At 43.9% G+C, this 25,156-nt stretch overlaps 1 protein-coding gene across 2 annotated transcripts; it reads right to left on the bottom strand.

Annotated features, from left to right (window-relative positions):
• Positions 1-503: 503 nt before the first annotated feature.
• Positions 504-24,018, bottom strand: LOC128754781 (trichohyalin-like). 2 transcript variants are annotated; one of them, XM_053857652.1, is made up of 18 exons: positions 23,465-24,018; positions 16,038-16,226; positions 14,608-15,249; positions 12,940-13,075; positions 12,688-12,836; positions 12,075-12,620; positions 11,869-11,976; positions 11,500-11,798; positions 10,479-10,623; positions 8,586-8,696; positions 8,373-8,505; positions 7,997-8,127; positions 5,261-5,376; positions 4,782-5,138; positions 4,602-4,716; positions 4,160-4,267; positions 2,909-3,282; positions 504-2,834 (listed from the first exon to the last, which is right to left on the bottom strand). In XM_053857652.1, the coding sequence occupies exons 1-18, from the start codon at positions 23,612-23,614 to the stop codon at positions 2,762-2,764; spliced, it is 3,882 nt and encodes a 1,293-aa protein (XP_053713627.1). In that variant the 5' UTR covers positions 23,615-24,018; the 3' UTR covers positions 504-2,761. The 2 variants fall into 2 exon arrangements, with proteins under 2 accessions (XP_053713627.1, XP_053713626.1); XM_053857651.1 differs by having other exon boundaries at positions 12,688-12,839; positions 23,465-24,017.
• Between the last annotated feature and the right edge of the window lie 1,138 nt (positions 24,019-25,156).

Here is a 25,156-nt window from a genome sequence, read left to right as displayed (position 1 = left end):
GGCTCTTATAATGTTGATATATCGCTTGTTCGTAAAAATCGACGTAGCGTCCAGACCACAAGAAAAAAGTGGCTCATAGATCAGAAATTTAGGTGGCATGAAAAAAATGAAAATTATTTAAATCCATTTCATATGTGATGATCCCAATTCTCAGATATCGTGAAAGCTGGGATGTAAGTGCCTCAAACGCAGTTACAGGCTGCCACAGCGATGCCTTCGTTTGATTTCAAGTAGTAAAATGGCGTTGAGAAAAATTGTTCTCTAGTTAAAGCAGTCCACCCAACAATACTCTAAGTGCTTAATGTAACAATGGTTCAACGCAATGTTCCCCACCACAATATAACACGGTGTAAAAAGGCCACTAGTCTATCCATCTATCCAACCAATCTCTGAGGCGAACACAGCCACATCTGTGGAGGATGAAGGGAGGAGAGGGTCAGGCCTTCATACAAACAAGTGACACTTAGAAAAACAAAATATTTATTCAATTATTTTCATTAAGATCATTACACATTGTTGCTTAGAGACAAGCTTTGTTTTGGTATGTTGGGTGGAGTGTGTAGTTGAAGATCTCAGGTGCTGACGAAACAGTCAGACAACTCGACCGACGTCGCAATAGAAAAGGAAGACAGTAAAAACCAAAAGAAAAAAAAACATACGGAGACATTCCAAATTATACAAGGTCCAATCGGTCTGTGATCCGAGGTCAGGCATGTGTTTGAGAAGCACTTTCGGGTTGAGCTTTGAGGCAATGTTTGAGATGGCCTTGCTGGTGATGAGCTCGGACGATGGCGCTGTCGTGGTTACAGCTCAAGTCGCCCACTAATCTGGGGAGGGTGGTCGCGAAGCTCTATCATTTCAACTCAAAACCTGATGGCAGCATGAACACCAACGACTATCAAAGGGTTATAGGCTTTTAGATTTATGGCCCTTCAATGTCTGAGCTATGAGAAAAGACATTAAAATAACATTCTTCCAGCTGCAACTGATGCCGTCAGGCTAGTGTGCAAAGGCTCCGACATGTAGTGCAAGGAAGACCTTCTAGTAGGTAACGTTAGCACAGAAGTATTCAGGGTTTTTTTTGCTAGTTCTGAATGGAGGTGAGCGGCAGCGGTGATAAGCCATTGATGTATTAAATCCAGTTGAATCTCCACCAACGTGCATCCCATTGTCAACTGGAAATTCACCTGAAAAACGCTCAAAACGTCCTGTCATTTTACCCAGATTTACTACCATCCGTGACATTCAGAAGCTCCTATGAGTATGAATCTGTTGGCAGGGGTGCATGTCATTGACAGTGGCTCTGCCCCTCTCAAGCCTACGCTTACCTTGATGGGCAGCAGCAGTTGGAGTGGACGGGTTTGGGATCCCAGATAATCCAGTCAGGGCTGCTTGGGGGCGTTACAGTTCTAATGGCCATGGTTCCTGCGCACATCCCATGCATTAAGAGTTATCTACATAGTTAGAAAGGTCACCTCAACTTGGCATGAGAAAGAACAATGTGCATCTTTTAAAAATAAACCAATCCTTACATTATCTTCAGCTTGAATCATTCGGACAAGACATTTCCGTCGTCACTTCAATGCCATGTCGTCTTGCAAATCTAACTTTATATAAATTGGTGGATATAGGCATTTAAAATTGTATATTGTTGCTATTTTAAGAGCAAGTGAGTTTCAATTAGGAGGAAAATGAAATACGCACTAGGGCCCCTTTAATAAACGCTTAACTCTTAATGATGCGGAAGACTATGTGTGAGTGTTTGAGCACATTGATAACTGACCTGTTATCAGGGAGCAGAAGAAGCTCATGGCTTCCATCCAGTGAGTACCACTGCGGCACATACCGAGGCAGGGTGAGCTCAAGTGTCCAAACAATGCACCAGACTTCTATGACTCCAGAAAGAATGATGACCTTTCAACAGTTTTCAACATGTTCTGAGCTGAAGTGCGATTTTGTTCATGAGTTTTGTAAGAACACTCACAGATGGGAAATTCCTGGTTGACTTGTAGCTATCAACTGGTTGGGATGGACGAACCGGACAGGTATGTCCAGCTCAGAGGCACCACATGTTATAACCACTGTCTGACCCCCAGGCTTCATTCTAGATGAGCTCTGCACTTCCAGATAAAGGACCGCAAAATCATATGGCTTGGCAGTGTAAGACAAAGGTGTGCATGCTTGAATATTGCAATAGCTTGACACACACAAGACTGGAACTCAAAATCAGAGCTGGAATCCTTGTAGCCACCATTTCTCTTTCCTTCAGAGCGCCAGCGATGATTCACCAAAATGGGCTTACTTTTATAATATAGCTTAACCCATTTGAGATCAGCTCACATGGACTCCAAAATCAAGATTTCATTACCAAGATAATATATTTTATATATGAGGTAATGTTCACAAGCTTAAAATATTTGTTGGGTTGATATCCAAGAAGCCAAATTCTGGGTGGGGAGGGTTCACTGTTGTGGAGGATTCATGCACACATTCTTTAAATATTCAAAGACCTTCAGTCTTTCAATGCCATCCTTCATATGTTTCACATCTTTTTTTATTTCATCAGAATTCATAAGTGCTGCTTGAGCAGATTATTGAGGGCCACTAATATAGTGGTTCTCCCAATAGATCTTAAGACGTTGATGTGCAAAATATGTCGAGTTCATTTCATGATTGTTGCTGAGTATGTGTGTGACAAACAGACAACGAAGACGCACTGAACTGTAGTCCAGGATCTGGATTTTGCAGCTGCGGTTTGTGCTCAGAAGGAGAAGTATTTGGTAAACCACTCGTGCTTTAACCCTTCCGTGGCCCTCTGCTCCAGATATGGGCCCCTGAAAGAGACATGAGTCGTGACTCTTCCTTGCGACAGAATAGGTGTTGTGATCAGCCAGGAACAGATGCCCACCTCATTGTTTGAGCATGTAGGTGTGCAGCGGGGTCCTGGCAGGAAGGCGACACATAGCGGATCCCCAACTGTGGCGAGGGGCAGACTGGAAGGGGGGCAGTGGGCGCTGGAGTGGGAGGGATGCAGGAAGTCCGTGATCTGGTTGAGCGTAGGAGGGATGGGGATGAATGCTGGCTGAGGGAGCTGTGCTTGTGCGGCAGAGAAGAGGTGGAGTAGTGGGCGGAGCTGTGGTGGTGTGAGCTGGACTGGTGCGGAAGAGTCGAGGAAGAGTGGAGGTGGATTGAGGAGGACGACGTCTGAGGCAGGAGGTTCCTGTCGTGAGATGCTGCGCTGGGGATGCTGGTGACGCAAGGAGGCGGCTCGGCACACTTTCTCTGGGAGGAAAATAGACCCGCTTTTATTGAACATGACTCATGACATCATGATTAAAAGGAATGAATAAAACAGTTCCACAGAAATGGCATCAACATTGCACTGGCACTGGCAATAGATCTAAAAATGAATCTTCAAAGGACAGTTCTTTCCAGAATCAGCGCGTTCACAGGAGAGCATTTTGCAATGTTTGGTTATAAGTCGGTTATTATTATTATTAGTATTCACAATTCATTCATCATGTTTTTCTTCTTCTTGTTGTTGTCAGTTTTTCGGTAGGCTAACATACTGTGTCAGATGCACATGACTGCCCCCACAGGTCACAAATGGATGTTTAGCTAACACACAGTTTGATAGGCTTCCGCCTGCTTTGCGCTTAAACCAGAAGCTTTGGCCTAATTTTGCAGGAGCGGCAATGCATCATCTGTAAAATCAATATTCGTAATACACAACAAATCAATAGTAATCTGTTGTGAGCTGCCATTTCCAGCTAGTTCTCTGACTCTGTCTCTCACCTGGTGTGAGATTCAGTTGAGAGCAGCTGCTTTGATCAGACTATTTCCAAATCACCTGAAGATGATAAAACAAAGATATCTAGGTCTCAGCAGCCTGAACAGATGGTCTGCAGAAATAGAGACGTCAGCTCTGCCAGCGAGAGGAGGCAACATTGTTTGAGACACATTTGAAAGTAAAAATAAGCAGCGATAGACAGCTAATGCTCATGGAGGGTTTTTTTTATTATTCACGACTGGCAGCAATGATATAACAAATACCTTGTGCTTTTTCTATGATAGAAGGGTCTGTTTATTATTGTGGTACTCTTGCTGCATAAGCAAGCTCTGGCTGCGAGTGTGCACGAGTTGAACAAAGCAAACTCACCCTCATGGTTGGCGTGACACTCGGAGGAAGGATTTTACTGTCACGAGGCCTGAGGGTGCTGTTGTCCCCGGCGACAGGAGGATGTAGCTGCAGCTGATGTCTCTCCTCCTGACGTCGGGGGAAAGAAGGAGGATGAGTCCGGGCGTTCAGCTTCCTCACTGACGGCTGTCGTGTGTGTCGCCTGCATGTCACACTTACCTCTGTCACTCTCGTGACTCATGAAAAATTAGCATCTTTTGAATACGTAAACTCAAAGCTGAGCTATTTTTAGATTCACGTTCCTCATCAACTCATCATTAGCAGCTAGTTTTAATTCCCTGCCAGTCCAGATTTCACACAGCCTCCGAGACGCGGCCCCTCACTTGTTCACAAGTGACCATCAAGAGAACGTTGCGTGTGTGTGTGTGGTTGTAGGATTCAGGTTGTGTGCCAGTGTCCCCACCACTAGTCGTTTAATGAGCGCGTCTCTCTCCGTTATCCTCTCCTGGAGCTTCCCCAACTGCGGGTCATCGCACCGCGGCTCCCTCCTTCTGCATCGCTCCTCGCGCTCTCGCAACCTACAAAAAAAAAATTCACCACTGTTCACCACAACTCTTCACAAACACTGAGCCTCTACACTCACTCGTTTTCCAAGGCCACGATTCGAGCCTGCAGGTGCGTCTGAGCATTGCTGTACTCGGACACCAAACTCTGCATCTCCCGTTTGTGCTCCCTCCTGATCTCCTCCAGCTCCTCCCGCCGCCGTTCTTCCTCTCGCTCCTTCTTTTTCTCCTCATCCAACTCTTCCTCTTTGTCGTCCTCCTCCTTCCTGTCCTCCCAGTGCTTCTGCGACTCCTCCAGCTTCTCCATCTCCACCCTCAGCTTCTCCACCTGCTCCTTCAGACGTTGTGCTTCTTCTTCAAGATGGGAGTCTCTCTTCTCCTTCATTTCTGTGCTGTCCTCCTCTTTCTCTTCCACTCTGGGGCTCTCTTGTATTGACCTACAAATAAAAGGAGAAGAACAAAATGTCCAGCTAAATTCATGAGGTGAAGCTCACACTATATCGCTGAAAAAATGAGGCAGTGTGCATGGAGTGTGCGCTCGTATTCTTTAACAGCTTACTTGTCTTTCAATTGTTTCCTCAGCGTGGCGTTTTCTCTCTGCAGCTCCAACAAGGCACAGCGGCTCTCGTCCAACTGTCGTTCAAACACTTGGTTCTGATTCTGCTGCTTTAGGTCCTTAAAACAAAAGCACACAGAGGCTACTACAAACCACCACCAATCACACCAGAGGCCTAAGATATTTGTTGACAGTGTGACATGGAATTTCAGATCAGGCCCAGTCCGGACCGGGCCTGAGTGATCTCCTCAGCGGTGACCGGCTCTAAATAGAAGTGCGAATGTGCTGCAGACACATTGGCGAAGTGTTGACATCTGATAGGAGCTGGTGTGGAATGTCGCTATGCTTTTAAGCTGCGTCAGTGACAAGGCAGTGTTGCGACTTCGCTGCTGCTCATTTTATGTTACTCTCTATACGTTATTAGACGACTTCAGAACACGAAGCATACTTCAACTGACCACTGTGACCATGGAGGCACATGAAACTTTAGATCACAATCTTTAAGTTTTCTTACATTTACTGTAGTACAACATTTGAATACGCTTTTGAATTATTTAGGACGCATGTATTGCTATCCAGTTCTGATGACGACTGTCCATGCGACATGAACGTCCCATTCATACATATTTAACATCCAATACTTACACTCTTAAATGAAATACTAAGCAATCATTGTACACTAACTCTTGATTGTTATTTCACTCTCCACTCCACATCAGCAATATAATGCTACTTTACATTCATCAAAGGTAGCATTTTTAGCGCAGCAGCTAGCAACTATTTTGATAGTCACTCAATTGAAGAAATGTACAGAACAAATCTGTAGCTCTGCAAATAGTAATAAAAAAGAAAAAAAATGTGTAATAAGTTGTAGCAAACACTTATTTAGTGTTAAATGTAAATACATTGAAACAGCTCAAAATGTGGTTTAAACAGTATGTTTGGCAAATGTAGCATCTCACTTTATTTTTCAATGTTTCCAAGGAGTCATGTTCCCATACTTATTTTGTGTTGTGATCATATTTCCTCTCACTGTGTTACCTCGCGCGTGCGCAGAATAGACAGCCATGATGCCACAACTTGTCCATACATATTAATTCAATACAGGATTATTCAGTTGACTAGTTGCTGCCGCCTTTATCAATTTGTCACACATTAGAGAGATAGAAAGGGAGCATGTTGAAGAACAGATCTTTTGTTGTAATATGTTGCTGAGAGTAATGTGTTTGTTTTGTTTCTTCAGTGTTACTTTGATGTCTGCACATTTGATTTCCTCCAGCGTCAAGTCTTCTCTGGAGTAATCTCCAAGTTTCTGTGTCAGATACATTATGATGAATACCCTCCTGTTATTTGGGCTTTTCATGTCTTTTGTCAGCGAGTTCGACATTTTGCTCCTTTATCTCAGTGTGGTTCTAGCATATCAAGATGTTCCCAGTTCTTCTCTGCTCCTCCTCTTGAGGAGTTAGATGACACAGTCATAATGCATTAGAAGTTCCATGTTTTGTGGACTACCAGTTGCTTTAAAAAGGTAATTTGAAATGCAATTTGAAAATGAAAACAAAAACTGTCAGGCAATTTATTGCACGTGTTTCAGCGTTTACACAGCCTTAAGCTGAGTTATTCTATTTTATTTCGAAGCACTTTCCTAGTTGGTGGGATCCCCAGCGACCATGGCAATGAAGTTGATTCTGATTCTGAACCTGTCTGTGACAAATTTATAAGTCGATCATAGTTGTTTGACCACTGAACTCGTATTGTTAACCAAACTAGAGTTCGGCACCTGGACAGAAGCAGCTCAAAGTAGCATATTACCTGCACTTACTGACTGTCAGCCAGGAACATGCTTTTCAATTTAGGTGTTATTTTGAGTCTGAAAAAAACAAAACATTGGACCAAGTATTTTGTCAGGGATCAATTATTTTCTAAAAGATATTTTCATTAACTGACACATTTTCCACAGGAAATACACACATCATTAACAAGAGCGTTTTGTGTTCTTTGTTTGCAAGGAGTGTTCTCTAAGTTTCTATGTCAAACTGTCATCTCCATTTAGGCTTTGTCAACACAAAATAAATGATGGAAAACAGTAACTCTTAATACACACACACACAAAAATTAACTACACAGCGGGAAAAGTAGAAATGAACTGAATTACAGCTCACTAGTTTGTGAAGAGGCGGCAAGCACGCGCCCAGGAGGAGACATGTTCCTTGGCAGGGATGCAGAATCAGCCATGCATAGCTGCGAGCCATCGTCCCTTTCTCTGTCTACTGTCTCTTAAGCTGTTAACGCTGGCAACCTAGTTCTACGAGAAAAGATCGGTAGGCTGTCTACAGCACCAGTAGTGAAATATGATTGATAAAATAGTCAACTAACATTAAGAGAGATTTATGCCTTTATTTTGCTAACCAGATTTTGTCCAGTATTCAATCTTGCATCACTGTCGTATGAAGGTTTGTTGATTTTGTCATAACTTTTGATAACGAATGTAACACTATGTCAGTGAACTAATACAGACAACTTTAAACAAGCCAGAGGGTAACAAACCAGGATCATCCTGAACTGTCTTGTTTGTGTATGTAGTGCCACCGCCATCCCTACTTCAATGTTCAATTGATTTCAGTTGTTTCTAAAAGTATTTCCATACTTTGGAGACACATTTTTAAGTTTCACAGAGTTTTGGCCGGCTCCTCCTGAGTATATGTTCATAGTTGATATAGTTGACAACCATATAGTCACCTGTTGCAGAGCCATCATCTGCGTGTGTGCCTGCAGTTGGGCCTGGAGGTCTTCTATCTGCTGCATGTGTCTCTGGGTCATCTGCCGGCTCCACTCCGTGTGCTGTTGGGTCAACTCTGCACGCTGCTTATCTGATACCACACGTACAGAAATCCAAATCAATTGGGCTCACAGTAGCAGGTACCCTTCCTCTGTTGCCATGGTGAAGCGTATCCATGGCAATAGGAACTTCAATGTAGAATTTATTATCTCAATGCGTGTATCACTTTGTGTTGTCGTGTGTGTGCGCGTGTAATTGCCTGTTTGCCATTGCAGCTGTCTTTAGCTAATGTGGCTGCATGGTAATGATGTGTGTGTGTGTGTGTGTATGTGTTACCTAACTCCAGGTGCTGCATTGTCTGAAGTCGGTTCCTCTCAGACAGCAGATCTTCTCTCGCTTGTCGTTCTAAAGCTTGCAGCTCCAAGCTGTGCTTGTGTCGCTCCTCAGCTAAAGTCTGGCTCTGAGGCTCCTGGCAGACACATTTTCAACACACAAGAGCAAAACTGCTTCACCCTTCTCTAATCAAACCATCAAGATTTTCTCGAGTACCTGCAATAGATCCTTCAACTTTTTGTTTATTTCCTTGGTCTCCTGGACCTCCCTCTTCAGCCTGTCAATTTCAGGGTTGCCATGGTAACCGTCACCTTTCTTTTTTTCCTCCTTCAATAACAATGGGAAAGAGAAAAAAAAACATCCTTCATGTGGCAATTGTTGAAAAAATACAGTATATACCGTATTTCTTTTAGGTTGCCATTTTTTTCAAATTTGTACTGGACTGACCGGACATCAAAAGAGTCTTGACTGCTGTAAATTATGACCTCTGCCGAGGAGGTTATGTGACACTCTGTGTACCTCTGCAAAAAAGAATGATCTGATTTTGAAGAAATTACCAGGAAATAATAATGAGGCAAGGGACACACATGTTTGGGTGGTGTTTTGTGCTACCACTCGGATCCACAGCTACTTCAGGAACGCTTCTGCCATCTGCTGTCCAAATCAGATGAAGATATCGCTGATATTTCAAATGCTAGAAAGGGTGTCTAAGTCCATTGACAAAATATATGCACTCAATACCAGTGGGTGAAAAGCTATGGGTGGAAACGAAGCATCTTAGTCTGGCGTCCTGAACCTTCTCTCTAAGACTCAGGTCAAATGCTTTGCGTCACCCAAAACGACATACAGGTTAAGATAACATTTGCTCATCTCCACAGATCCAAAATTATTCTTGCTAGGGCACTATTCTCTTTTATCTAATTGTATACTTCAGCTATGCTTTGTTTTCTAGGTATGGGTGAAATCCAGACCCAGCAGCAGTAGAACAAGGGTCCAGCTGAGGACAGAATGTCTCCTTCCTATTTTCAGGAGGGACCTGAGTCACCCAGTGGGTGGATTTACTATTGCACCATGGCCGGTTTAAGTTGTGTGCTGCCATGCTGTTGTGCAGTGTGAGGCCAGTATAGAGCGGCGGTAAACATCCCCGATCTGTGGTCACACAATATACTGTTCTGTTATACAGGATTCACTTGTATGACACATTCTTTGAATTGCCATAGTGCATCAAGGAGTTGGTAATAATTATAGAAACAATAGAAAACTGTATCCCTGGCCACAATGTTAGTCCAAACTAACTTAACCAGGCAGTTTTGAGGTGAGGTAGACAGCAGTGGCAGGTGATTGACAGCGAGAGCACGTGAAACTGAACGAATAAAAACACATGCAAGAGCATGTAAATAAAGCACCTTTTTAATCACAAACAAGACTTGTGGTGAGCTACATACTGGCTCCGTCTGACCCGCTGTTCTCTCTCCATTGCTTTAATTTGAGTTTGAAATGCTCGCTTCTCAGTAGGAAACAAATGGAATGCTTAATCATCTGTCCCATGTTGATCATAGGCAGAACAGACCTTGTTGTGTTCTCGACTGGGCTTCCAAACTAATTACAAGTGCACGCCAGCTATTTAGTGTGAGAACTCCTATTAGCTGACATTTCAGTTAAAAACCATCCAGCATAAGCCTGAATCCCTGCTTCAGTTTCGGCACTCTTCCACTGGGCTCCCTAGGTCTCAGTATTTACGTTTCTGTAGGTTCATGTGTGCACAGGAAAACATATTAGCAGGACCACACAAGAGAATACGCCTCACACCCTGAGGACCATCGATGACTCAGACGCTCATCATAATGTTGAGCTCTTAACTGCAAGAGATCAGCCTTCTATTGAAGCTTTGCAGCGTGAGTATTTGACACAGGCCTTTCTGATACCAACATGCACGCTGGGCTGATTCACCTAGTGTACAGACAACAAGAAGCAAGAATGGAGTGCGGAAGGTTCATCTGATTTAGGAGGAAAGAACGCTCACTGAACCTCACTGACTATATTGCACATGTGCACCACACAATCGTTCCCAACAGAGTTCACGGGTAATGAAGTGACAGCAGAGCTCACCTGCAGCTCGGCCAGTTGACTCTGCAGCTCACTGATCTGATTCTGCAGCTCCTGTTCCTGGTTCTGCCAGCGCTGCTCGCTCTCGGCTACGGCAGCGTTCATCTCTATCCTGAACTCTGCTCGGAGACGCTCCTCACACTCTGACCTGCAGGAGTCAAAACATGAAGTCACGCTTTCACTCTTCTTCCAGTGCTTTCCAAGAAGGAACTACACACATGGTGGATGACACCAGTAAACATTAGTGAGGTCAAATATAAACAGGATGCATTGGAAACGTTAAATGGTAAATAGATCATAAATCATATTAGAACCCTAATAGTTATGTAGCTTATTTCATGTTGATTATTTACATTGGTTTTCCAAGAAGAAAAATCTGACTGAAATGTAAAAAGGCACAAACAAACTAAAGTGAGTTACACTAATAATAATTTTCATTTGAAGTGAAACATTTACAGAGCATTTTACCAGTGCTTTTTCGTAAAAGCTCACACAAAATATTAGCAGAACAAGCAACACTGTGAGATGCTTCAAAATATTTTGAGAAGTCGACAAGATGGAGCAGCTTGTGGTATGTTATGAGAAATTAAAAATAATAATAATAATTAATTAAATATTTGAAAATAATCTCAGGCCTCTCTTTTGCATTATTAACCAAGGAAATTGAATGTAGCTTCATTTCACTAGCATCATAAATTCTATTTAACCGAATTATTTTGTGTATAAATTAAGGTTTCACAGAGAAGGGTCTGCTAAATGAGGAAAATTGAAGTTGAAAAGCTGCTATATGAGCACAGAGAACATTGTGCACTACATACAGCAATGAGTTTGCTTGTCACCACAGCATGTCCATCTTGATGTATAAGCTTACGGGTATAGACTCAACTTACAGTAAAGGAGATTGTTCTGGTGTCAAATATGAAAACGTTATTCATCAAAATTAATGAATTACAAAAGATCTGATTAATAAAAGATCTTCTCAAAACATGGGGATAAAAATTATATCGTCTGAGTTTCAAACTACCTGATCCGTTCTTCTGTGTTCCTCTGACTCTGACTGAGGAGGTTTCTCTCTGCGTTGACCCTGCTCTGCTCCAGAACTTTCTCTTCCAGTCGGTGTTTGTCTGCTCTCAGAGAACTGATCTCCCTCTGCAGCCGGTCTCGCTTGTGCTCGCTCTCTTCCTGCACCTGAGCCAGTCGGGTCCGCACCTCACGTAGCTCCTCTTCCAGCCGTGAGCAGTGAGGTCCACATGAGGGGGCAACTTCAGGAGCAGCCTTGTCTTTCTGCTCTTTCTGCTGGAGGACCGACTTTAACCGACTGATCTAAGAAAGGATCCTGTTGTCAAATCATTTCTTTTCAAACATCACGTCACTGTGAAGAAAAATGTCTCACCTCACTGGTGACATCCATCACTTTAGATTCATGTTCTTCTTGTTGTTTCATCAACCTGCTGTGAAGCTCCACGCTTGCCCTCCTCTCCTCCTCTAGATGTGCACATACCTTGGAGAGATGAGGGGTAATTCCCATAAGTGACACCCCTGGTTAGCTGGGACACGTTCTCAACAATAAACTCTTGTTACAGACGCAGAGATGCTGACCTCTTGGTTGGTCTTGCGCTCGGAGCTCAGAGCTTCCTGGACACTCTGCAGTTCTGCTGCGTGTCTCCTCATCACCTCCTCAATGGCCTTTCGCACCTGCTCCTTTAATCTCTTCCTGTCCTCCTCAGCCTTCTCTACCAACCTCCTCTTCTCCTCCTCTAGCTTCTGCTGAACACAGACTCTCTCTGCGTCGATGTGCTCCATGTGCTTGTCCAGCTGAGAACGAACGCGAACCCTCTCCACTTCCAGCTCTTTCCGTAAACGCTCCACCTCCTCCTCCTTCTCCCTCCTTAGATGTTCTTTGACTCCTTCCACTTCTTTCTGCACCACATTCTTCTCCTCGTCCCTCTCTCTGCGAAGCCTGTTCCTCTCCTTCTCCAGGTGCTCCTTTTCTTTCTCTCTTTCCCTCTGCAAGTTCTCCTTCTCTCTATCCATTTCCCTCTGAAGTTTATCTCTCTCGTCGTCCGCATGTTTTTGGATTCGCCGAAGCTCCTCCGTCTGCGCTCGGACCATTTCTGAACGCAAGCTGGACAAAGCCTCAGCGTGCTGTAAGAACATATGTTAGTGTACAGAGAGATCTACTTCTGGGGTTATTCACTTACATTGAATTCACCTGTCTGATCTGCCGGACGTGGTCGTTGTTTCTCCCACTGCTCTGGAGCTCCAGCTCTCTGTTCCTGCTCTGCAGACGATTCACCTCCCTTTTCAGCTCCTCCACATCCATACACACGCACACCTCACACACACCGTGGTTCTGAAGCTCTTCTGACACACAAACATGGGCACGCATATCAGAAGAGGAGGCTTTCAGCTCCCCAGGCGAGGAAATATGATGAAACAATTAAATGGGGAACATAAGATCTACCTGCTTTGCTCTGCAGCTCATCCTCCTGCAACAGCAGACGCTCCTTGGCAACAGCAAGCTCCTCCTCCGCCCGCTTAGCCACACCCTCGGCCTCCGAAACACGCCTCCGATCTAGTTCCAGCTCCTCCTCCAGGTCCTGAAGGATGGCGCATGTAATTATTTTGGCAGGAAAGACGCTGATGCAGCAATGAACAAGAGCACACGATCCATGTTGAACATCAGGCAGGTCAAACTCAAAGCCTGAGGGCCACATCCAGCCCAGATGACCATGAAGTTGCATTCCTAATCACATATGGTAGGTCTCAGAAGAGTCACATTTCCTTTCTGCCTCTTTTTTGCGTCCACTATGTTACTGAGAGAAACCAAATCCAAAAATAGATCTAAAATGACACGACGCATACAGCAGCCATACTGGCAATTGAAATGCTCCCTTTGGGATTGAGCCCTCTGCCGAAGGGGAATTCAATCTTTACACATTCAAATAAATTCCTTTGATATATGTGGATATATGATGCATGTTTGTCATATGTCAAAGTCTTCCTCTCCATGATGCAGGAGGCCCTTCATCATGATGATGCTCGCTTTTTAGCTTTTTGTTTATTAAGGAAACGTAACTTCTTGACAGTGCAATTCAAGTTTGTGGGTTTTCTTCTTGTCCCCAAACCTCCTGCTTATCACCTGGTCCAGTCAGAAAAGTTAGTTGGACTTTGGGTTGTTTCCCTAATGGTGGTCTGGTCAGATCTAGTTTTATAAGGAAAGGGCAGAATGTCTATAAAAAGAGGCGTAAAACACAAGGAGGAGACACAAATGAAAGACATATAGGATTAACCTTTTCTGAATTTGCTCAACTGTGGAAGTGCATCATGGGACTTAGTAAGATTGAATGATGGTGATTTTTACCGTGGTACATAAATGGACCGTAGCGTATATTTATTATACTGGAGACTACAGATGGGCTGCAATGACTATAAGTGATTATAAGCCTTCATGCATCGATGAGTTGTGACATCAACACTCTGCCATTTTATACGTAGGACTTAAATGACTGCGCCGACTGGGACCACCACGACCCAAAACGGCAAAAAAACATTTCACAAAGTCAAACCTTTGCCAACTGTAGCTTTCAAACCACGGCGTGAGCAATTAAAATTCAAATATAACGTTTCAAAACAGTATTTAAAACAAGTGTTTACACCAATTTACATACATTATTTATCTTTTTAAACTACTTCTGAATAGTGAATAGTAGTCGACAATCGAAATACTTCCAGCTCTACGCTACAGACGAGTATTTGCTGAATCACCGCAGTGAAGGTTACATTCATGGATACTTCGAAACAGTATTCAGTACATTACAATAAGTTTCACCAGATGAATAACGCAAATCTCGTCTCTCAAAGCTCAAACTGTGACAACATTTGGCACTGGCCCCCGGAGCTGAGTGGGTTCTGGCTGTATGTCTGCGTGCTGGTATGTGATTACTGGTCATTAATGGTGCAGCGCATCAGTCCAACTGCTCATTAACAGATGTGGCAGTGGAGAACTGCACTCAGAACACCAGACCTCATTTTCCCTCGCTTCCTCTTTGCTCCATTCAGCACAGTGAGAACAATCGTTGGCTGCTACGTTGCATTCTGTTGTGTCACTGTTGTGTGAATGTGCCTTTACCTGTATTCTCTCCTGCAGTTTGACCATGTTCCTCTTGTTCTCCGCCAGTCTCTCCAGGTGACCCTCCGCCTCGGCCTCTGCTCTCTTCACTCGTTCTCGTAAGGCGCTGTGCATTCCTTTCTTCTCCTCTTCTTCTCTCTCTTCCCAGCGCTGCCGCTCGTCCCTCCAGTCTGCCTCCATCCTCTTCCTCATTTGTTCTCTTTCTTCATTCATATCATTGAACTTTTGCTCCCATCGCTCCTCCTCCTCTCGGACCTCATTCCTTCTCTTCTCCTCTGCTTCACGTCTCTCCTCCTTCAGCATCTGGATCTCCTCCAGCAGCCTTTCCAGGTGCACTTGATTTTCCTGCTCATTATCCCTCAGTCTCCTCTGCTCTGTCTCCCTCCACTCATCACCATCATCATCATCTTTCTGTCGCTCGTCACATTTGGCATCCAGCTCCTGGATCTTCTCTTCAGCCTTCTTCAGCTCAGCGCTCAGTCTCAGGCTCTCCTCTTGAGCCGCACTGATCTGGGATCTGGAACTCCGCAGCTCCTCCTCTGCGGCCTGAAGTCGCTCGCTGAACTCTTTTCGCAGCTCAGACTCAGTTTCACGCTCTCGCTCCTCTGCTTGGATCCGGAAACACTCAAAGTCTGCCTGAACCTGGGGACGAAAGTGAGACTTCAGATCAGCTGAATGGTGTGAGACGTTTATGATTACGGTTGTGGTGCGGAAGACTGAAACACAATGGCAACACCAGGTGAGAAATGCAGAACTAAATAGAAAAAGCAATCTTAACTATTTTTAGTAAAGGGAATCAAAGAAAAGCACAAACAGATAAAATGATTTAATAAGTAGCCAGGTATTCCCACATCCATATGTTAATTATTTTGAGGAAAATATTACATCACACCACATGATATGACTCAGCTATTTAGACACACATATGATTGTAAAAGCTTATTCCACGGACTTACAACAAGAGGTAAACGATTGTGGCGCACCACCAGAAATCTCATGTGATCCAACGTATTTAAACAAAGTGGAAACAAACAAGAGGGCATCATGGTGATGGAGACGTTTACGGTGGTTTTCAGGGTGTTTTAACGGAAAAATCCTGAAGGAAACCTCACAATGACTCAAATGACTGGAGAGAGATTTACTCCTCAAGATTAAAAACTACCCTTGTTATTGTCACCAATTCATTTATATATATATATAGATATATATATATATATACACACAAAAAAGAGGGCAACCAATTCATTCATGAATACACTATTTCTCTCTTCCTGTAAGAGCTGATTTTAAAATTTAGCTCTCTTGATTTGTGGACTGTCAACTATCAGTTCCGCTGGGACACTCAATGAGTTGTAGCTCCCTCAGGGACGCCATGATATGAATTACCGTGCTAAATCAGTCCTTGAGATCGAGGACAGCGATAAACACACCTGAGCTCCGACTCGTTGCTGCTCGTCCAGGGACTCTTGCAGCTCCAGGAGCCTCATCCTCAGGACCGAGCCCTCCCCCTCGTGACATGTCTCCATCAGGATGCGGTGCAGCTCCTCGTCATGGGCGTAGTTCAAGGCCTGCAGAGCCGCCTCCTGCTCCTCATTCTTCATGTTCAAAGAGTAAATCACCTGGAAAACATCAAGGACAAACTGTTTATGTTGCTGTTGCCAGGGTGAACACTGTGGAGAAGGATGTTGGGAATGTTCAGTGGGAACAACCGATCCTTATTCAGTGTGTAGAGAAAACACCCCAGAATTCTAGAGGGATTTAGCAGCAGCCATGTGTGAAGACTTGCTAAGGGTCACAGAGCATACATAAAGATTTTATTTACAAGCTACAATCATGGTTGAGTCAGTAGCATCCCAACTATCGAATCTGGCCTGAGGCATCTCTAGATTTAGTGTCTTTCTGTGCTTCTGGGTTTTCTCCAGACATTGTTACTGCAATACCTAAATATACACTGGTTCATTCGCTTAATCTATTTGTTCCAGGATTTCCCATCCGGTACTGCCACAGTCTCAGGCATCTTCAACTATGTTGATCATCCCTCCCAGTTGTGCTCCTGAATACCTCCACATCTCATTGGTAGTCTTCCCCTTCTCCCATTTCCAGGAATCTCCATCTCCTACATTCATGACTCTAAATTGCCCATTGGTGTGAGTGGCTGTCAGCCTGTAATGGAGTCACAGTCTGTCAGGTCCAGGGTGTCCTCCGCCTCTTAAGCTACGTAGCTAAAAAAGCCCACCGACGCCAAACCAGGAATGAATAAATAAAGATTCTGTCGCTCATCCCCATCCAGAATTGTTGACTCTGAACAGTAAATGGATCCCATTTGCTGGAGAAGAAAACTCCACCGAGGGCTTTGGGCAGCAGTGAACTGACTGTTGCCAGGCAACAAACCTTCTCTTTTAAACTGTCAAAGACGCACATTGGAGATGTGATACTATTATCTGTGTATCCTGCCCACAGAGTCAGCCATTTTTACTGGAATTAACAGTTGGACCAAGACAGAATACCACTTTTGGGCCCACAATCCTAAAAATGCTGTACATGAGCATAATGATTATGACACTGAATAGTCATAGGAATCAAACGCTCACAGTTGTAGTATCAGCTACACGTAGATACAAAAGACACATTCACAAGTCCATTTTGATGATGTAAGCAGATTAAAGATGTTTATTTACACAGCGGAGTATTTATTGCGCAGCAGGGATATTCACTGTCAGATTTAAAGCACCGTTTAGGTAGATACTACACTAGACAGTAGCACTGTGGAGATGCCCGATGACGAAAGTTTTTGAGGTCTGACTCTGATTCTAGTATTGAAATGGAAGAGGGATTCAATCCTCACATTGTCCTGGTCTTCTGCTGAGGAGTAATTTCTCACAAGTCATTCAGAAAGACATCTCAAATTATTTAAAAAATGTAGATCTAAACAGCTGGAAAAAATGGAATATATAATTCCTACCACTAATTTTATAACAAATCTATCTCAACTTAAAGCATTCAGGACAAAGATTTTGTCTTTTGCTCCGAATGCTGATTTTATTTGTTAGGCCGCTCCAATTCCATAAGAATTTTCCTAAACAAACATGGCTGACCGCACGTGCCATCTCTCCCAACACTCTACAACCCGACTCTGTGTAACACATCACCAATTAGTTTTATTTCCATGTATCAATGAGCAGCTGAACATCTTGAGTCACTCACACAAAAAAATTACCTTTCAGACTCCGCCCATCCAAACGTCATGTGCTCCGTACTAGGGCCGCCAGTGTCCGCCCGGAGCTCCGTTACAAAACAAGGAACTCCCACTATACACTACAAACTACTCGCGGGACGTCATAATCATCATCATTCTTCTTCAGATGTACATTTTTTACCTAATTTTGTGTGTGTGTTCCCGTCATGGTGATCCAGACGCATAAATGATAGCAACTTTCACTGCTATCTGCTACAAAATCAGGAATTTTGGCTGCAGCAATAAAAAAAAAAAAAGTTCATGCAAACTATAGTGACCAAAGGTCTCAACGTTTCGGATTGTAAGAGGAATGTGGTGTTGAAAGTGAAAGCCCACAGATGCACAAAAGAGTCAAACTAGTGTTGAATAGTAAGAACAGCATTAAACGGTTTGTGAATGCTGTTAGTAACGGCAAGATTAGGTCATTTGACTCCCTACTGGATCCTCTTCCATTCTTCTGCATATAGACTCTGACTAATACATGAGATGCCCTGTTAGACTAGAGCATCACCACGAGCTCCCACTCACCCTGACATCATATTTACCCCCTCAACAGAGGGGTGGGTGGCTGGAGTGTGCCCATGCAGGGCTCCAAACAAGTGTGGGGGCCGGGCCACATTTTCTGCTTGTCGCCGTTTCGTCTGCAGCAGCTGCCAGTGCACGGGCTGACATTCCCGACATATGTGCGTGTGCATGTCACCAGTTCCATCTGCAGTCTCCGGCTCCATTGATGCCTGTGCTGCTGCTTTTAATGCCAGTTTGTGGCATCATTTAAAAAAAGGCATGGGCTTTCCCTTCAAGATGTCTTCAACAAGTCACATCCGATCATGGCATCAAGAAGAAACTTTAGCAGATGATTTTATCCAAAGTGACTGACGGTGCCTGTGCAGGCTGTAGGCTTCTATCTTTAAAGTTCACTTAATGCACGCCAATGTCATGTGACAAGGGAACACCTTACATGGCTTTGAGAGGTGTTCCGTGGATGCCAGTTCTAGAAATTGAAATATGAAGGTAGCTTGGTCATTAGAGGTGGGGCTTTTTGAACGTTGTTGCTCTTTAAATGACGTATTGGACAGTGATCAAATTTGTGAGCTTGTTTTAGTCATTGAATTAAATATGGCCGTTCAGCCTGTTCTGGATGCACGCATACAAAGTACCAAAGTAAAGACGGCTGAGAAGGAGATCCTACCAGTTCAGTCTTTGTAAGAGAGAGTCAAGAGGGGGCGATACCATCATTCTTCTTGATGGAAAAGTGTTGTCAAGTCATCACTTCTCCTCTGTGTGTTTTTGAAATGGGGTGCTCGCAGGAAACCCACAGTAGGTGGAAGAACGTACCACCTACACACAGAAAGAATCCAAGTTCACTCCAAACCCAGAATTGCCTCAAGCTGGATTGGAAACAGGGACCTTCTTGCTGCCAAAGCCATCATGCTGCCACCTCACACAACAACTCACGCTGAGCAGAGTGAGCTGGTGAGGCTATGACAGGCCTCAGCAATATGGCCATGAGGACTGGTACGCAATGTAGGGAAAAATTCAGGGACGGTGGGCGAAGAAAGTGAAGATCAGAGGTAACTGTAAAAAGCAGATCTGGTACGAGAGGTGTAAAACGTGAGTCAAGACCAAAGTCTTTCTACAACAGTGAGGATAATCCATTTTTACCTGTTCATCATAGGTACCATTTACGTTGACAGTTGACTCAAGAGTGTTTCAGTCTTCAGCAGGAGGCTGTCCAGCGTGGACTCAAAAACATCAGTGTTGTTTTTCTAATAACAGGATCCTTTTTTGGCTTGGTAATTATGCAAATCTTAACTAACTAAAGAGGCTTTCATGCACGTCATGGTTGGGGTTTGTCTTGCTGTCAGATGATCAATTTCAGCTTTTGAACTGAATGACTTTTTAAGAAAACGTTTGAGGCTCAAACCATTCCCTGTGCATCTGCCCCAGGATTAACACTCGTAGCGCTTAGCTTCGCAGCGACAGATTTGTAAAAACATTGCCACGCTGATGGAAATCCTGCTCGAAGGAGCTCACCATATGGATCCAGCCAGTCAATGTGTAATTCATGTGGCGCTACACCCTGATAAGCTTAATGTAAAATTAATATTCGGTAAGGCGGTTTGTCAGCAGCTGGAAAGGTCGCGATGATAAAAGGCACACATTTTCAAAGATGCACGGAAGTGACAAGTAGAGAATGTGACAGCAAGACAAGTACAGTAAACCGCAAGGATAAAATTAGACTTTTCCATCTGAACATGTGGCGGCAACACTGCGAGGATGTTCACGTTTCCCGTCAGGTAAATACGGAGAACTGTTTATTTATGTGGTCATTTGGTCACACTATGTGGCCAGGCACAACAGCTGGCAGGATATTGTCAGCTCCACCTGACTTCTCAATGACTGGGGCCACCTCTCTAACATGCTCAGGGTTTATCTTTAGCAAATGCATTCAACCAGGACGGAGCAGGGAGAGGAGGTGAGGACAGGGGGCGTAAGTCAAGCATGAGGGAAGGAAGAGTGCAGTAGTATGAGATGAGGAGGTGTGTGTGCGGTGTGTGTGTGTTCAAATATATGTCTGCTGACCCATTTCCTGCTCAGAGGCTACTCCACTTGTCACAAAACGCTCATATAAACCCGCCGTCACATTCTCTGCATCCCAGAGCTCCAACAGCAAATATCATATTATGTGAAGTCTGATATTTCATCAGCTCTCTTGGGTTCAAATGTATTTCACATGAGCTCGAGAGCTAAATAGGGCTGACAGGTCTTGACGTCAAATGAGACCCAAATCAAGTCTTGACTTTGCCACGGCAATATGGGAGGTACATGACCTGAGTGGTTACTGGCAAACATGCTACGACACAAGTGCTGACCCTTTATCTGTGTCACCTCCTGTGTCCTGCCGCACATGCACTGACTGTTTAATCTCCAGTCCTCGCATGCACATGGACACAGAGGTGAAGCATAAGGAGCGACAGGAAGTGCGCAGTCATCAGTAATAGTCACGGCTCAACAAGCTACAGGTCATGCGATGCCTCTGTAAGCATTATTGTGAGCTGAGTGAATCCCCATCCAGCTGCTGCAGCAGCTGTCCTTCATGTGCACTGATAAGCAGACGTGAACAAATACACACAAAGCTGGTGATGTTTCGGACTAGCTTTGGTTTTGATGTAGATTCTGCACACAGTTGTGAATAGTCTTCACAGAGCACAAGATGACACCTTTTGAAATGCCAAACCACCTCAGACACTTTATCGTAAGGCACTGGCTGAAGGGCAGGACTGTCAAACTGTGAGCAAAATGTTTTGGGGGTCCTTGATGGTGTCATTCTTGAAATAACCTTCAGTAAAACAGGTGAGGACGCTGATTCTAGAAACTGCTGATCACGTCTGGTAGGCTTGTTTATCCATGTGAAGCCTGGCCTAGTCTCTCATCCTGTACCACGAATGTGGCAAAAAACAATCTTGTGGCCATTTTTCAGTCGACTGGCCGCAACACAACAGAAATGTGAGGCAACAAAAATGCCTTTTTTATGTACAGTTTGTACCGAAGCATGATGGACCTGCAGTGACTCTGAAATAGCTTGAAGCATTTTTTTTTTCTTAGCACAACTACAGAATAAAACAGAATTAATGACTTCCGTTTGAGACAAGGCTGTGAATTGAGTGGTAGCTAGTAGTGACAACGCATGTCACTGAGAGCAATTAAATATAACCCATCCAGATCGCTCAGATCCACTTGTGCTGTGATGTTTTCTGTATTAGCTGTTTCGTATAATGACATTATAATATATGACCCAGTGGTTTAAATCATGAATTATTCAGAAAACAGCATATGTCCTTGACCACAACACTAATTTAATTCACACATTAGAACAAACCCAGACCAAGTGTGACCTGCGTCTGTATTTTGTTGGCTGTCATGAGGTCGAAGTGGTGGTGGTCATTATTATTACTATGATTTTAGCAATATTTTTTCAACAATTTTTTCCTTATGTACCACTTTTTAAAAATCTTTTCCCAATTGTTTTCCTCATGGTATTTTTAATTGTATTTATTTTATTGATTTATTGGGGACAGGGTAACACATTTGTCTTCATAAAGTGCCACTTTTGTTTTCCCACATATTTATTGGTTTGTATTAATCATACACACACTATTGCATATTATTACAGCTTTTTTCCTTTGGCATGTCATGCGAGCAGCTATTTTATAATGTACTCAAACTCTCTTGGCTCAAACCACAACTTATCAGACCTGTGTGGGAACATAACCATTCCAGAGAGAACTGGTGACCAAGTCCCACACACAGGAGAAGACCAAAATGTCTGCTTCTTCCTTCAATATGAAGAACAGCCATTGGCCATTAAAAACTGAACTTTCATGCTCCCACCTTATTTCTTCACAAACACTATGTGTCCAAAAACTCATTCTCCAGTAATTCTCTTAACAATCATGGCTCTCACGTATTATTTAAAATACGCTATCAAGTGCAGAGACCAGCTTAGCACATTAACTGCAATTTTGTCAGTAAAACACCAAAAAGTACACATTACTGAGGTGATTGATGGAAGAAAATACAAAAGAGAAAGTTGGCAAGTCACTCTTCTGGGTGTTGTTCTTTTTTAAAACTACAATACAAAATATATGCAGATACTACCTCAATTCACTGAAAATTAATAATCATCATAAATTTAAAAAAAGGAAAAATAAAAATGAGTAAAGCCTAGGGAGTTGGTCCTGGAAATAAAAAATGACTTCACTTGATCACTTGAATTAGTCTGATGGGAGGGAGTTGAGTGAACTGTAAAAGGTTGGCAGTTGCTAAAAAGCTTTCCAGTCTTACCTTGAATTGTATACTTGTTTTTTTCTAACCTCAAATCAGACATGTTACTACTAGATAGGTGGCTTGGTTGACGTCCAGTGAAGAAGATGCCGGTGTCGTGCTAGTAAAGAAATGAAGCTGTCACCTCCAGCTGGTCAGAAATGAATTGCCCGGGGTACTTGGGAAGACCGAGTATGTGGTGAATACACAAGCATTACGGAGAATCTGTGGGACACTGTTTCAGAGAAATGTTCCCTGAAGCCAGCTTAGTACTTTTTAGCAGTCACTCATTGCTGCCATTTCACAGGGTCACACCTGGGCCGGAGCTAATCCCTGGGATACAGGGTGAGGTGGCGGGTCATCCCGGACCGGTCACTGGTTCAGACAAACAATTCAATTAACTAGAGGCTATATCAGGTCTGGAACTAATCTCTTTATATTTGGATTCACACAGATCCACTCCATCCAAGTCCACTCTTCCATCAAGAAGATGAGATGTAACACGTCACTGGATTATTACTGGCCGTTCTGCCATGGCACTGCGAGTGGATCTGTTGAAGCTAGGAGCCAGTCTGACAGCCTCGGCTCTGAGACTGATGCCTCCTAAGCTGAGAGAGATCTCAAGAAGCTGATTACTGTGTCAGTCACGGAGCAACAGCACCTCTCGTCCAACTTATCACCCTGCAGCATCAGCGACCACCGATCGCTGGTTTAAATCCTCGTCACTCGTTCATTCGCAGTGAGCTCCATGATGCCCAGGTCCACCAGGTGCGGGCAGACTGTGCTGCTGAGTCCTACCTTGGTGAGCTGGGCGATCTTCTTGCACATCTTGTTGTGCAGCTGGTTGTCGAAGATCTCCTGATCGATGCTCTGGAACTCTGCCGCAGTCCCGTTGACGGCGGATCCAGACCCCGCCGGCTGTGCAGCCTTACCGGCGCCTGAAGCCATGATGGCCGCCCCTCCTCCTTCCTCTCCGGGGGAACTTCCAGCACCGGAGTGTAGTCACAAATGCTCCTCTCTAGCCGAAAACCGCGCCTAAATCGGGTCAACTTTTCACTCGTGCATCTCATTCCTCCCTCGCTAGGCCCCCTCCCGTGGTCAGATGCGGCTCGGTGGGAAACATCATCGGCGGGGCTGTGCTCATCTGCTGCCCCGCTCTTCTCCCACTGTCCGAGGTCACACGCTGGAAGTACATCGGGGACGCGCTCACCACAACCGACCCTCCCCAGATGCCAGCGGATATTTTCTACTCTACGGATGAATGCATAAGTCTCTCCACCTGCCTAGCAGCAGGGGCGGAGAGGGGCGTGCGGATCTGATCACAGGATTTGTGTGGAACATTACCGGAGAGGCGCACTGCTGCAGTGCGGCCCCGCCCCTACCCAGCCGACCACCGTGAGACGGAGAAGGAGAGTCTCTGGGGGTCCAGCCGTGTTCTTTTACTCCATCAGTCAAACCGTTCGTTCTCACATCCCGTCAGGCAGCTGACTCGGAACCACTGTGGATTGATAGTAATATGCTCGCTGGATGACGAAACGCTTGACAAATATTTTGAAATGTAATTGTTCTAACCCGTTTTAGCACCAAATTGTGAATAAATAATTGTAATAAACAATTAACATGGGGTGATTACATACAAATACTAACTAACGATACGATTTTGCCGACTGTTTCTATGGAAGGGGAATATAGGTTAATATTCAATAAAATGAGAATTGTAATTTATATGGTGTGGAAAAAACAATTTCTGTTTACTTTTCGAGTTGATGAAGATTTGAAAAATATATAGACACTGTAATGTCTGTCGCTCCGTTGTCTCTGTCTTCATTTGCTGTCCACCGTCTGGACACACACACAAAAATTACCCATTTTAATACAAAACGTCCATTGACCACCTCGAAGTGAAGTAAATGAATCTTTACTTGATACAAAAAATGTATGCGAGATCACAATGAATTCAATTGTTTATAACATATATATATCTAACCATATTGCAGATGGGATTCCATTTTCAATACATTTCATTTGGAGGAAATGACTTTTCCAGCCGTGTCAACCCCTCAGAGAGAGAGGTGCCCCGGTGGGTCTGGCTCGTGCGCTCTACCTGACTGCTGTTATGTTTTCTAACAAATATAGAAGTCCTGTCTAAGAGTGTACAATGTGCCGAAATCTATCTTTCCCAACACCAATAATGTGTGGAATCCAGAGTGTTTCTCAATGACTATCCTTAGTTTAATGACTCGGCCAGCTGACTTATTTCTCCAAAATAATGAACAAACCAATTATTATTTTATTCACAGTTTGTAGATTTCTTTTTCTCTCTTCTACTATTTTGACTCTCAGTGCTGATAAATTGACCAAACCATCTCTTGATCTGAATGTGTCTCAATTCAACTCAATATTCAACCTTTCATTTTAATGTGCCTGAACTCTTATCACTGCTAAATGATAAGGGGAACTTCTCATGACAACAATTGTACGCTCTGAACT

Source organism: Synchiropus splendidus, chromosome 2, assembly GCF_027744825.2.
Source record: "Synchiropus splendidus isolate RoL2022-P1 chromosome 2, RoL_Sspl_1.0, whole genome shotgun sequence".
In the NCBI taxonomy this organism is placed as follows: Eukaryota; Metazoa; Chordata; class Actinopteri; order Syngnathiformes; family Callionymidae; genus Synchiropus; species Synchiropus splendidus.
The sequence above is the reverse complement of the archived record's forward strand: the minus strand, read 5'-3'. Positions and strand labels throughout refer to the sequence as shown.

Bases quoted from the DNA above. Each gene is read 5' to 3' on its own strand.
- LOC128754781 (XM_053857651.1), bottom strand. From the start codon at position 23,614: ATGGCTTCAGGCGCCGGTAAGGCTGCACAGCCGGCGGGGTCTGGATCC. The intron at 12,621-12,687 runs GTGAATTCAATG...ATGTTCTTACAG, and splicing joins ACGTCCGGCAGATCAGACAG to CACGCTGAGGCTTTGTCCAG. The intron at 8,128-8,372 runs GTAACACATACA...GTGTGGTATCAG, and splicing joins AATGCAGCACCTGGAGTTAG to ATAAGCAGCGTGCAGAGTTG.